General features: G+C 40.2%; 1 protein-coding gene across 1 annotated transcript; it reads left to right on the top strand.

Annotated features, from left to right (window-relative positions):
* The first annotated feature begins 11500 nt into the window (after positions 1-11500).
* Positions 11501-13920, top strand: LOC137732510 (uncharacterized). Its single transcript, XM_068471829.2, has 4 exons — positions 11501-12095; positions 12190-12291; positions 12582-12708; positions 13442-13920. The coding sequence occupies exons 1-4, from the start codon at positions 11889-11891 to the stop codon at positions 13666-13668; spliced, it is 663 nt and encodes a 220-aa protein (XP_068327930.2). The 5' UTR covers positions 11501-11888; the 3' UTR covers positions 13669-13920.
* The last annotated feature ends 617 nt before the right edge of the window (positions 13921-14537 follow it).

The raw sequence follows: 14537 nt of genomic DNA, 5'->3' as shown, positions 1-14537 counted from the left end.
AGCATGAAAACATTCCCTATGATGCATGAACCCCTTACATTTATAATACATTCCGATATATATATATATATATATATATATATATATATATATATATATATATATTGTATATGTTTCATATATTTGTCAATACATATATATATATATATATATGTATGTATGTATGTTTGATGCATTACGCATTTTTTGCTATGTGGAATTTGTGAACCAAAGCATCAAAATAAATTAGAAGCAATTAGGGTTTTGTCAAACCCTAGTGTCGAAAAAAAAAAAAGTTAAAAATTGAGATTTTTTTTTTTTTTTTTTTTTTTGTGACATGAGCCACGACCTTAAGCCAAGCCAAAACACGTTGGCTGGCCTGAAGCGCAGCCGTATTAAGCAACCACCAAGACGACGTCGTTTGACGTCTGAACCAAGGCAGCAGCCTTTTTGGCTTGTTGCGTGCGAGACTGACTAGGCTTCTAGCTTGGGCAAGTTTTCAATTAAGCTTACAACCTAGCCCACCTCCAGCACGCCCTGCAGCCACATGCTAGGCCCTGTCCTCACGCCCTTGGCCCAAACCTGCTCGTTTGAGAAATTTGATTTTTATATCATTCCTTGCAAAGATACGTAATGACTTTTTTTTTCACAGTGGATTCAATGGAATATTTGTGGACTAATCCAACCAAAATGCAGACCGCATAAATAATTATGGTTTTGGTTGATGAATCTGGTCATATGTTTGTCCACACACATTGATGCTAAACCTCCTGGCCAATTTTAAGGGTTCACCACCATATTTATCCTTTAAAGTCTGGGAAACTGGATAATGCTGGAGAGTTTATATCGACGGTTTTCGATAAAGTATTACATGTCTTTTGGGTTTATAATCGAACATCGAATTCCCATGTTAACCCCAAATAGCCTCGCATAGTGATCATAAAGCGCAATTTAAATGATCGCCCGAACCTTGGTGAATGTACCGAGTTTTTGGTTTTTGCCTAGGGCTATGCAATCTTGTACGCAGCTATGTTGGTCCAACTTGAGGCCCATTGCCACCCAATGTGAAACCCTGTCCTTAACTTGTTGTATTTTCATATTGTTGGACTTATGAAATTACCAAATTACCCTTGAGTTAACTGTCGTTGAGCATATCGTCAAAACTCGTAGTCTTAAGTTAATTAATTTATTCGTATCATACTCATCGACACGAATGCATAGGTGCAAACGAATTCCAAATAGGACGTATAACGAAGGTTCTACGTTCGAACCGTTGAACGTTTTTGGATATTTGTGTTTTGTTCTATACATTCTTAAATTGCGAACCAAGGGGACCCACTTTGGATTCTTGTCCCCTTAGCCTTACCCTATCCGGATACCTTCCCCCCTTTTTCAGATTTTCTTATTTCCTTTTATAACACTCTCTTTATCTTTTTCTCCCCCTTACTTTCTTTCTTTCTCCCTTAAACCTCACTGAGCTCTCACCTCTCTTCAAACTCTCACTCTCCTCTCTGAGCTCAGCAACATCAACCTTAAGCTCATCACCTAGACTGAGAGGCTTCAAGAACATCAGACCAAAACTGGGAACCCCACTGTGATAGCCATGATGCACACCTTCCCCAATGAGCTCCAGTGGCTTTTGAGACTTTTTCGACATAGGTAAGCTTCTTGAAACCCTTGGGACATGTTTTAAGGTTAGATTGATGCTTGTTTTAAGTTGTACACCCTTGTTAAAAGCAGTTTTAGCTCGAAGTGAGCTTTCCCTAGATTCCAGCGCGAACTCGTGACTTCCAGGCCATTTTCCAACCAAACCATGACAAGTTAGCCATCATGAAATGTACCATTCTCTTCGTCTCGTTGAGAACTATGATTTTTGTTTTTGAATCACTTGATTTGGTTGAGTATGGAAGAAGTTATAAGCGTTTGAAGGTTTGCCCAGAAACTGGCCGACCCACAGTCTGAAACTTGGTCGACCCAACCCGATAACCTTAAACCCAATTTCAAACCCAAGTTAATACTCGGTACAACTATCCAGCCCAAATCCATATTTGTGACTCACTAAACCCAGCCTAGAATCTCAGGCCCAAACCCAGAACCAAGCCCAACCCAAAACCCAGATCTGACCCGACCTAATTAGATTCCAGATCCTAGTCAGTGTGTGCGTTTGCGCATGGGCTTGCACATGGGCACGCGTGCGGCGTTTTTCTTGGTCGGCACATGTACCACACGCGCCTCCACCATAGGTATTGTGCTCCTCCGTCGTCCACAGCAGCGTTGAAAACTTTTTCGGCCAACTTTTTGGTGACCCAACTTGGCGCATGGCCATCTGGGTCGTTGCCCCGTTGAGGCGCATGGGGGTACCCGAGGCCCCTCCTTATGTTTTTCGATGTTCTGAATCTATTTATGATGTCTGTTTTCTGAAATTCAACCGTTTCAGTAAGGTTTTATTAATTGGTCCATTTATGTACTTAGGTGCATTGGTTAGTGGCGTTTCCATTCTCCCTAGTTCGCATGGCTTTTCGATGACGGAGTATCTGTGAGTGGACCCCCCTCCAAAATGCATGATTTTTACTATTAGAAATGCATATATGAAAAACATGATTAAGGGTACATTTTATGAAACGTTTATGAGTAAATTGGATTTACGTTTTATGAAATATCATACTTTACTTAGATATTTACGAATATGATTCATGATATGATGTTTTGAACTATTGAGCTCTGATGAGATATATTTTGGAAATATTATATTCATATTTTTCTGTGCTTATTTAGTGGTTACTTATACTATGTGCCTACGGGCGAATGATACTTATATATTGGCTTTGGCCGGAAGATGCAATGCCTATTGGCGGAAGATAATTATATTGGCTTTTGTCGGGAGATGTAGTGCCTACGAGTGGAAGATACTTATATTGGCTTCGGCCGGGAGATGTAGTGCCTACATGCGATTGTGATACCACTATTAAGCACACTATATATGATTTTTGTTTTATGAAGTTTTATGGCATGCTAGGGTTTTCGGAGAAACCTATTACGTATTAGCTATATGAGTTTTCTAAGCTGGAGGTTAGCACATTGACGAATAACTGTTTTAGTATTACTCATATATAAACTTGGTTCACTCATGTTTTGCTTTGCACCCCCTCAGGACAAAGAAATTTATATGCATGTTTCACATGTTCTCGACATATGCATTCATTAAATGGCTTGCGTCACCCTCGGGTGTCGGCCAACACGTGGCCATCCTGCTGTTCTCTGGACATCGGGATCGAGGTGTCTCACCTAACTAATTTGACGTTACAGTTGGTTACTAGGTATAAACCTAAAGTTTCATACTTACGCATTTGGGTGTGCATTCCATGTGCCAAGTTGCGCCGCCGCAATGAACTAATATGGGTCCTCAAAAGAAGGATGTGAATCTTTGTCGATCATAATTCTCCTTCACACTAGCTCTCATAGAGCCCTTGCATGCGATCTCTTTACTGCTCATTTGCGAATTATCACTTCAATGAAACAGTCATCCCGCCGTTAGGGAGAGAAAATAACGTCAACATTCTTAGAGAACGGCACGAATTTGTGTGGACATTGCCCACTATGTGTCATCCCGATCCTCATATCGCACAAGTGTGATAAGCAAGTGCAATGAATTCTAGTTTTCAGAATGTTGCTCTAGACTTATTCCTCTGATCTAGGTAAAGTGACAAAATCATATACCAGCTGCAAACATGCCTGTAAAGATAGATGTATTTAACGGACGTCGAGTCAACATCCCCAAAGGGTGTGTCGCCCTTGTTAGATAGTTTGGCCGCCTCTTTTGGATGACCTGGTACACCGACAGATAGCTAATCAATCTATCTTGGCCTAAAGCACGACAAATCACTTGGTTTATAGGATTCACTTCCCTAGAAGAGGAAGACACATCACAGAATGATCTATACTAATTGTTGTCTCAAATCATCTCCATCTCATAAGATTAATCCGGATTACTCTCGAGACTTGAAGTTCTTGGTCCAGTATACTAGTTTGGATGAGTTAATGGAATTGAAATAAGATTACCATCAATGGTGTTTTCACTTATATGGTAGCTACCGACATAAATGAAAAGCGACGATATCGAACTGTGTTTTGTTGATTAAGTGACAACGTATAATTGATTGGACAATCGAATTACAATCTAGGTCAAATTCCTTACCAAAGTGTGTTTTGGACATATTGTTCCTACATTGCCCAAGGTAAACCTGTTGTGTTACAAGTGGGAAAGGAAGCGTAATGAGATGAATGAAATAATACGATATAATGCACATCTTACGGCATAAGATTTCTCTCAAATGCCTTGTGATTGATAGTAGCATTATGAAATGTGGTTAGTGTTTCTCCATAGGGATATAGATATGGAGATTTACATGTAAGTTTCTGAAGAATTACATGGGCTGGTTCAATTAGTTTCAAACCACGGAACACCCTATTAACTTGTTTGAGGCATTCACTTACAAATTGAAACAATCCGACGGATGTTGTATACCCGTCTAAGTGATTATTTAATTAGTCAGGGATATGAATGAATGCCCTTGCGTATTAAACTATGAAGTCTTATTCTGAATTGCTAGAGTTACAGTTTATGTCGTTGATATGGATCTCACTAAGACTCTAGAATAGCTTGAGAAAACTCTCCATACCTGAAGATGAAATTTAAGATGAAGGATCTTGAGAAAACTAGTTTATGCCTTGACCTGAAGTTGAAGTATTGTTCTGACAGTATTTTGGTCTACTAGACGAACTACACCCTGAATGTGTTACCTTTGAGTATACCTGCGATCTTCCATACGTTATATACAAATGAGACCTTTGAAGAGGTTATGGAATCTGAAATTCCATATATGAGTTCAACTTTGCGCTTCGTTGTACTTAGCTCATTGAAGACGTTATATACATGACATCTCATTCGCTGTTGATCTGTTGGTAAAGATGCAGCACTGCCCCTACACGCAACCATTGAATTGGTATTAAAGACGTACCCTGAAGGTACTACGGATTTGGGCAAATCCTAATGCATCTCAAGCAGATCCGACCCCCCTGATCTTCGAAATGATGCTTGCCTTGTTGTTATATTGACGTTGGTTACTTATCAAACCCGAACAAGGCAAAATCCCCGAATGGTTATGTCTTTACCATTAAGGGATATTGCAATATCTTGAAGGTCCACTATATGACCTTAATTGCGAAATCTTCGAAACATTCCAAGACTCACCTCACTTCACTACACCACACGTGAGACATGGTTAGGAGTTCTTATTGAGCATATTCGAAATACTTGCTGTTTTCATCTATCGTTGAGTCCCAACAACGATCCATGAAGATTATGCCACATGTATCAACCCGACCAAGACATGATACATCAACGAATTCGACACCAAGACATATTTGTGGATGCAAATTTCTTCCTCCTTGATCTTGGATAAAATTGCACCTACAAAACAAATAACACCTTAGGTCAAGGCCAAGAGCCTTACGCGCCCATGATGAATGAGGGGGGACTTTGGCCGAAGAACCTTCGATGCCAAAGTTAAAATTTAGAGAGAAAAGTGTTTAAGAGTTTTTGGGAGTTTTGCAAGAGTGTGGAACTAGTCTTTCAAAGAAAATGGAGTCCTATTTATAGAGCATGGCCGACCCTCTTTGGAAGAGAGAGTGGTCGGCCCTTAGATGTTTTTTGGGTGGTGTAATGGTGATTAATGGGTGATTAATTGGGTGATTAACGGATTAATTAGGAATTAATCCATTAATTAGCTTAATTAATTTAATTTATAAGGAAGGTTTAGAAGGTTATGGAATGATTTCCATGTAGAGGATATGGAGTAAAGATGGATGAGATAAATTTGAACTTGTTACCTATTTTGGGCACTCTTGACTTGGTTCATGGATGATGCTCCACTGCTTGCGTGTAGGAAACCCGGTGTGTCTCGAGGGTAATTTTGTCCTCTTCACCTGAAAATCGACGTGTCACCTCTTAATTATTTTTGGCTCCACAAATGCCCCCACACTTGCTGGGCTGTTCATAAGAAATGACAACAAGTGTAGAGATCTTCTTGCTCTAGGACTGTTTCCTATTTTGATGTAAATTACCTCTTTAATATGAAATTAGATCCTTCTAGGAAAAGGAAATAAATTTCTCTCAATGCCCTATTTAAGTCCACCTTAAGTGGTTTGTGTAAATCAACTTTGGAGAACGATTTATTCTACCGTACAAGAGAGAAAAAGCTTAGAGGATATTTGTTCTCCCTCCCCTAGCAATTTTCTACATTTGCCCGTGCAAATGACCGTCTTTCATTGCTTTCTTCGTCTTCTTCGCGCCGCACCGATGTAAGGAAAACTTAATTCTCCTTGTCTTCTTCTTGGGAGGTGTTGCCACAGGGCAGTCGTCGGGGTGGTGTAGCACGTCGGCTGGCAGGGGCTAAGAGTCAGCTTGTCATGGGCTTAGGATGTGATGTAACAAGGGCCATTGTTTGTGCTGCCCGGCTTGATTGAAGCCAAGGATTGGCTTAGCATAGGCCAAGGAAGTGACATGGCATGGGCAATGGTTTGGGCTGCCATGTCTGGGCTGCTTCGCCAAAAATGAGGAAACTGCTTGAGTTTAATTTCTCAGCTGCCGTAGATAGAACAGTCAAGGATAAAGTTGCCAAGATCGGAGCTGCTGAAGATGAAGTGTCGGATGAGTAAATTGTTAAGTGCAAAAGTGGTTGATGCCCCCTGACCATTTATTGCCTAGTTAATCTTCAAGCATTCGATCTTTTAAGCTATGTGGCCTTCTCGCACTGGAGAACTTACCCAAATGGGTGTCAGGAAATTAATTTACCCTCTCGCACTGGAGAGCAATTAGTTTACCCTCTCACACTGGAGAGCAATTAATTTACCCTCTCCCACTGGAGAGCAATTAGTTTACCCTCTCGCACTAGAGAGCAATTAGTTTACCCTCTTGCACTGGAGAGTAAATCCATATAGATGTCGGGGAATTGGTTTACCTTCTCGCACTAGAGAGCAATTAGTTTATCCTCTCGCATTGGAGAGCAAACCCATACGGGTGTCGAGGAATTGGTTTACCCTCTTCCACTGTAGAGCAATTAGTTTATCCTCTCGCACTAGAGAGCAGACCCATACGAATGTCGGGGAATTGGTTTACCTTCTCGCATTGAAGAGCAATTAGTTTATCCTCTTGCACTGGAGAGCAGACCCATATGGGTGTCGGGAAATTAGTTTACCCTCTCGTACTGGAGAGCAATTAGTTTACCCTCTTGCACTGAAGAGCAATTAGTTTATCCTCTCGCACTGGAGAGTAAACCCATATGGGTGTCGGGGAATTAGTTTACCCTCTCGTACTGGAGAGCAATTAGTTTACCCTCTCGCATTGGAGAGCAATTAGTTTATCTTCTCACACTGGAGAGTAAACCTATACTGGTGTCGAGGAATTGGTTTACCCTCTCGTACTGGAGAGCAATTAGTTTATCCTCTCACACTGGAGAGCAGACCCATACGGGTGTCGGGGAATTGGTTTACCCTCTCGCACTAGAGAGCAATTAGTTTATCCTCTCGCACTGGAAAGCAGACCCATATGGGTGTCGGGGAATTAGTTTACCCTCTCGCATTGGAGAGCATGGAAATTATTGTTGTGAGTGCAGCTGAGGAAAACTGGACTGCTGGGACAATCAAAATAATCCTTAGCCTGCCCCCAGTTCTTGGTAGTTGGGCTTGGTGTGTCATTTTGGTACTTGTCCACCCCCGACGTGTCATTAGGCTGAGTTGCTACATTTGTCGAAATAGAAGTAGTCTTTATATCCAGCAATCTATATGGGGTAGTCTCGTCTATTCGATCTTGTCATTGAAAGATGACATGCTCATGTTGGTCATAACTTATCGAAGCGCCTTGTCAATAACTTCGTTGCGCGGAAAATTGGGCAATCGCTCATTCAAGAGTATTTCTACTTCTTCCTGAATTTGCCTTTGTTAGGGTGGCAGAGCCTTCGACTGCCCTCAATTGTGACTTGTTGTTCTAGGATGTTTTTCCATGTGTTTGGCTCATCTATGCTGCGGATGCGATGTTTGTGTTGCGTTCCTAGCAGGCAAGCAAGTTCTTCGCAGGCTGCCGGTTGAACTTGAGTGACTGTTTCTCTCCGTCCATCATACTGCCTACTCCAATGTGAAGTAGATGATGCTATTTGCGGGCTTAGCCGTGAATGAACAATTCGCTTGAAAGGTTGCTCATGTTGACTATCGGAGTGTGACCCCAACCGTGAATGTATGATCTTCTGTGGGCCTAGCCGAGAGTGCATGCTTCTCCGCATGCTAAGACAGGAGTATACGTTATCTCGGGGGCCTAATCGGGAGTGTACACTGCCTAAACGCTCGGTTCATGGTTGGTCGAGTGGCTGCTTGTCGGGACGCTACTAGAGAGGTTTTTCGTCTGCCCTTGTCCTTCTTCGGGACACCTCGTTTGGAACACGTTGCATCTTGGTGCGCTGCAAAAGCTAGTTCACCAAGGTCGTCTGCTGTGCTAAGGCATTCGTCAACTCTATAACTTGTCAAGATAAGTGTTGTTCGCCATTTGGATTGGAAGAGCTTGGAAGGAATGTTTCTCCTTGAGCAGTGGAAGTGTGGTAGACTCCGGGAGCGAGATTTGAGATGGGAAATGTCAAATCCACAGAAAAATATGGTGAAAATGCTCTCGGTTTGATCATCGGTCCAGAAATTTGGAGACGAGACAGTTGAACTAGTCTTAGACTGATTTGGGCTGCTTGGAAGGCCACAGGAGCAAACTGGGCTGCGGGAGCAGGCTGATCCACGGGAGCAGGTTGCTCGGTGGGAGTAGGTTGAACCACGGGAGCAGGCTAGGCCACGAGAGCAGACTGCTCAGCGAGAGTAGGCTGGGCCACGAGAGTGGGCTACTCGGCATGTGGCACACGTGGGTGCGAAGCTAGGGCTCAGCTTGGCAACGCGTTGGGCTTGTAGTGGGCTTGGAGTGACATAGCTTGGGTCATGGCCATGGTGCCATGAGCCTTGGATGGCACGGCTCTGGGCCATGGTAATAATGTCATGGACCTCGCCGCAGGTGGCCATCGCGATGGTTCCCATGATGGAACCTTGTGGTGGTGGTGCCGATCCCCCTATGATCACATTTAGTCTCGTGGATTGTCGCAGTCCCATTTTTTTTCTGAATATTGGAATTTTCACTCATGGAGTTTTCTAAATTTCTAGCCATTGTATTTCTCTTTTTCGTTTTATCAAAGAATCTTTGCAAATAAAAAATTCTAATAATAAGAATGTACGAAAAATATAAGTGGACTAGAAAATAGAGAAAAAAACCTTTTTTATGCGAGAGTCTTCTACGAGTGTAAATTTCAACTCTTAATGAAAGCACCAATTTGTGGATGTAAATTTCTTCCTCCTTGATCTTGGACAAAATTGCACCTACAAAACAAATAACACCTTAGGTCAAGGCCAAGAGCCTCAGCGCCCACGATGAATGGGGGGGCTTTGGCCGAAGAACCTCCGATGCCAAAGTTAGAATTTAGAGAGAAAAGTGTTTGAGAGTTTTTGGGAGTTTTGCAAGAGTGTGGAACTAGTCTTTCAAAGAAAATGGAGTCCTATTTATAGAGCATGGCTTGCCCTCTTTGGAAGAGAGAGTGGTCGGCCCTTAGATGTTTAATTGGGTGGTGTCATGGTGATTAATTTGGTGATTAATTGGGTGATTAATGGATTAATTACGAATTAATCCATTAATTAGCCTAATTAATTTAATTTATAAGGAAGGTTTTGAAGGTTATGGAATGATTTCCTTGTAGAGGATATAAAGTAAAGATGGATGAGATAAATTTGAACTTGTTACCTATTTTGGGCACTCTTGACTCGGTTGATGGATGATTCTCCACTGCTTGCGCGTAGGAAACCCGGTGTGTCTCGAGCGTAATTTTGTCCTCTTCACTTGAAAACTCACGTGTCATCTCTTGATTATTTTTGCCTCCACAATATTGCGTCTACATCAAGCTGATCCCAGACAACCTTGCCGACCTCTACACGACGTCACTACTGAAGTTAACCTTCCAAAAGCTTGTTGGAGGAATTTGTCTTAATGTATTTTTTTTCCTACGATTAGGAGCATTTTTCACACTGGGTTTTTTTCTACCTAACTAGGTTTCGACGAGGCACCCATCCTGGGATGGTCATACCCTTGTGAGCTCTTCTATTTCCATCCAGAAGATGTATGGTTTTGACTTAATGCAACTTCTCACTTTTCTCCTTAGTCTATGAGTTTTTCTCCCACCTTGGGTTTTACCATAACAATGTTTTGTGAGTTTTACCTTTTATGCATTCTTCAGTTGATCTCGCATTCACTTCTTGTGCCAACGACTTCATAAACTGTACTTGCTTCATCGTTGAATACCTGATGCGCCATTTGTTTAAGTATTTACACACTCAAGGGGGAGTGTTGCAGTTCTATTAGATTAGGAATGTGATTGTGTAAATCCTAACATATTTAGGATATCCTTATGGGATTCTACCATATCCATTAGACTAGATATTATCCTATTAGAGTTGTAATACTAAAAGGGTAAGGAATTAACCTTCCTTACTACTATAAATAAAGGCACAATGGGGTGGAATAGAACACACCTCACAATTGCACATCGCTCTCTTCTCTCCATGTGTCCTACCCCTTCTCTCTTTATGACCTCTATAATTGTTCAGTAAATTATGCCTACAACAAATTATGATTTAAAAAAAAAATTTAAAACCAGAATTTACTTGAAAAAAAAAAAAAGGGTGTATGGTGAAAACACAATAAATTTTGAATAAACAAAACACTAGCCTCTTTCTTAGCACTTTTAGAAATAAAAAGAGTAAAATTTAGAATTGGTCCCTAAACTCGTACTCAAGTTTAGAATTCGTCCTTGAACTGAATTTCTGTTAATGCAAGAAGACCACGTGCCACGCAGGTGAGGAATTTTGGTAGCTTATTGTTGTTTCAACAGTTTCCAAAAAGTCTTTTTCTTTGTGATTTTTGGTTCCAAGTGCAACTCAAGAGAGCCGACTTTTGCTATAGAGGAGAAATTTTTCAGTGTGCTCGGAACATTAAGCGAAACACCACATGTCATTACTCCAATTGGAAGAACAATTGAACAAAATAAATTTTTCTCTAATTGTATAATAAAATGTGGTGTTTCGGCTATATTCTGAATACACTGAAAAATCTTTATTTATAAGGACCCTCGACTTAGCAAATTGACGTGGAAGGGTGGACAAGCTAAGAGTTGCTCATTCAAAACCCTTTTTTTTTTATATAAGAAAGGTACAATATTCATAGATATGAAAGATCGATCATATAGGGATACAACAAAGTGGGTCTCAGTTCAAAACTTTGTTGGAACTTTCAACCCCCTAATGGTTCTTTGATGAGAATTGTGCTCGACAGCCAATAGCTACACCTAGTCCTGAAATGGTGACGTAATTCCTTCAACTCTGCCACAACAATACTACTAACATCTATTTTCTCAAACCCAAAAAAAAAAAAAAAAAAAACCAACAAAGTAAAATGTTATCTTCACTATCTGTTATATTATCATTTTTACCTTCTAATAGAAATAGAACTACGTGTATGTATCGATGAATTCTACATTATTAAATAGATGATACAAATAAATAATAAACGTAGTACTGCATAAAAAAGAAAATAGAGCTATGAATTGGACAAATTCTAAAATTATGTTATGTGGGAGTTGAGGACTAATTCTGAATTTTACTCGAAATAAAAAGTAAAAATAACTAAACGGCGTCGGTAGTTTGTTGGGTTGGTTTTGTAACTTTCTTACGGTAGGACTTGGCGGCGACTGAGCCTGAACTGAAATCAGCGAGAGGGAAAAATGGAGGTAGAGTGCTATGTGGTGGTGCACAACATAGCGAAGAGGCACAACGTGGGCACGCTCGCCCGGAGCGCCACCGCCTTCGGCGTCTCTGAGCTGATTCTGGTCGGCCGCCGAGAATTCAACGCCTTCGGTAGCCATGGCTCCACCACACACCTTCGCTTTCGCCACTTCCACTCCCTTCAAGACGCCCAACTCTATCTCAAGGTCCTTTCTCTCTCTCTCTCTCATTGATTTCTTTGATTTTGGGTATAAATCTCACTGAATAATGAGTATTCGATTTTGTGTATGTGGGTTTTAGGAGAGAGATTGTGATATATGCGGCGTTGAGATAACTGATAATGCTCTGCCCGTAAATCATCATCCTTTCACCAAGAGCACTGCTTTTCTTCTTGGCAATGAGGTAATTATCATTTTTTACAATTACCCATGTGGGTTGTTTGCTCTGTAACTATTGGCTCGGTTGGGAGTTTTGATCAGTAACTTTGTTGTTGGCATTTTGGCTTGTCAAGTAATATACTTTTGATCATCGGTTTTGGGTAAATGTTGGTTGGGATTTCGTTCGATATGATTCGATAGTTTGAGAAGGTTTTTCCACTGCAATTTAACAATCTGATGGTGTTTGAGTTAAACTTCACTGTGCATTAGGATTAGGTGATAATCCCTTTATATTTTTCTTTGTGTTGTTTGTAGGGAACGGGCCTTTCTGCTAAAGAATTGGAAATATGCGACTTCTTTGTGTATATTCCGCAGTATGGAGGTGGTACTGCTTCCTTGAATGTGACCGTAGCAACTTCTATCGTGCTGCATCACTTTGGAGGTAACTATAAAAACATGGCCTGTATTCATCCCTTTTGTTTTTCTTCTCTTCTTTTACGGCCTTGTGGTTTATGCACTTTTATGTGATGGTTCACTGCATAAGCAAAAAATTTACCGTCACTGGGATAATGTATTGTTTAGATTATCTTCCTAGAATCCAATCAGTGCCCTAATATCATTTTCTACGTTCCCATATCATTATGTTCAATCACTAAACCTCATCTATCCTCCTCCAGAATTCATCTTAAATATAATATGCTGGTCGTCCCTTGTCTCGCCGGTCCTTCCTACCATTATTGAACTTATGATGGCGAATTTTCTACATCACCCAATATAAATTCTTGGAGTCTTATTCTGTCACTTGGCATCCACTAGTCGAATTCTTGGAGGGGGGTGTTAGGTAGGCATTTAGTTTTTAGACCTAACTAAGCAGACTAAATAGAACAAGATCTGTCGATAAGATTACTTTTCTCAATGACCAAAATTGTTTGAACTTTGACTGGTACCACTGTACCAATCTTAGTTTGTAGTGCCCACGCTAACGATTCCTTTCTTTCTGACTTGATTGTTTCACTGTTGAATTGAAAGTGAGTTTACGTTTGAAACCAACACAGATCAGAATAAGAAAATCTTTTCTTTTGAACCATGCCAATAGCATGTAGGTATAATTTTACACTACTAATGATTCTTCTTGTGCACAACTTATGAAATTTCCCACCCACGGTTCTCTTCAGTTTGGGCTGGCTTCCCTGAGAGAACTCGTGAAGGGAGCAAGTTTATTGTGGCAGAGAAACCTGAAAAGCAGACAAGACGAAGTTTTTGTGCAGAAACAGCAGATTCCGTCATTAAAGAGCGAAAATGCAGAAAAGAATTTGCTGCTAATGGTTTCTTTGATGAGAGTGGAAATGAAAATTCATCTTCTAACCTTCTAGATGGATTGTTTGCTGATGTAAGAATATAATATCTTAGGTATCATATATGGTGAAAATCGTTTAGATTGTTAGTACACATTCCTCAACTGTTGTGACCGATTAACAAAAGGAACAGTTTATGAGTTTTATGTATCATCTGCAATGTGCAGAAGATCTAGTTTCGTAGTTTATAATGTTAGTGCCATGGGTTTTGTTCAAAGTTACTATTATGGGTTGTTTATTAATTCGTACTCGGAATGAGAGGAATTGAACGAAGGAGGAATTGAATTGAGGAGTTGGAATGAGATGGAGTCAATATTAGATTCATGTTGAAACTGTTTATTAAAATTTTTGGAATCAGAGCAAGAAAGATACTAAACCATATAAGCTATTTACTAATTCACATGAATCGGAAAGAAAATCAATTTGATTTCTAAACTGCTCATATTCTAGTAATCTATTTTATATGCTAATTCTTTTTAATTCATTTATTTTTTTGGATAAAACTTTAGGATTTGGCTACAATACTTACATGTATTTAATACAATCATTATCTTGATGGTCAAATGATAATTATATTAAATACATATATTCACATGAATTATATATAACTGTTAGATAGTTAATTTTATTAAATATATGTAAGTATTGCAGCAAGTTATTTTAATAAATTTTTAACTTTGTAAGAAATGTTTTAATTTTTATTTATTTTTGGCTGAGAGAACAAAACCCAGCAAAAGAAGAGTGGTGATGTCCCTCCCATCTAGGTAATCCAATTTGATTACTGATATTAGGTGGACCCCACCTATTTTCTGATTCCCCGCAGGCTTGGTAAACGCTGGAATGCTTTGGGAGAAGTGCAATGCCGTTTCTTCCCATTTCATTCCGTTTTCGTAATCAGGCCATCAGAGTTTGGAGG

This window comes from Pyrus communis, chromosome 16, assembly GCF_041283825.1.
Source record: "Pyrus communis isolate YQ-2024b chromosome 16, ASM4128382v1, whole genome shotgun sequence".
Lineage (NCBI taxonomy): Eukaryota > Viridiplantae > Streptophyta > Magnoliopsida > Rosales > Rosaceae > Pyrus > Pyrus communis.
Note: the sequence above shows the minus strand (reverse complement) of the source record. Positions and strands in the feature narration are given on the sequence as shown.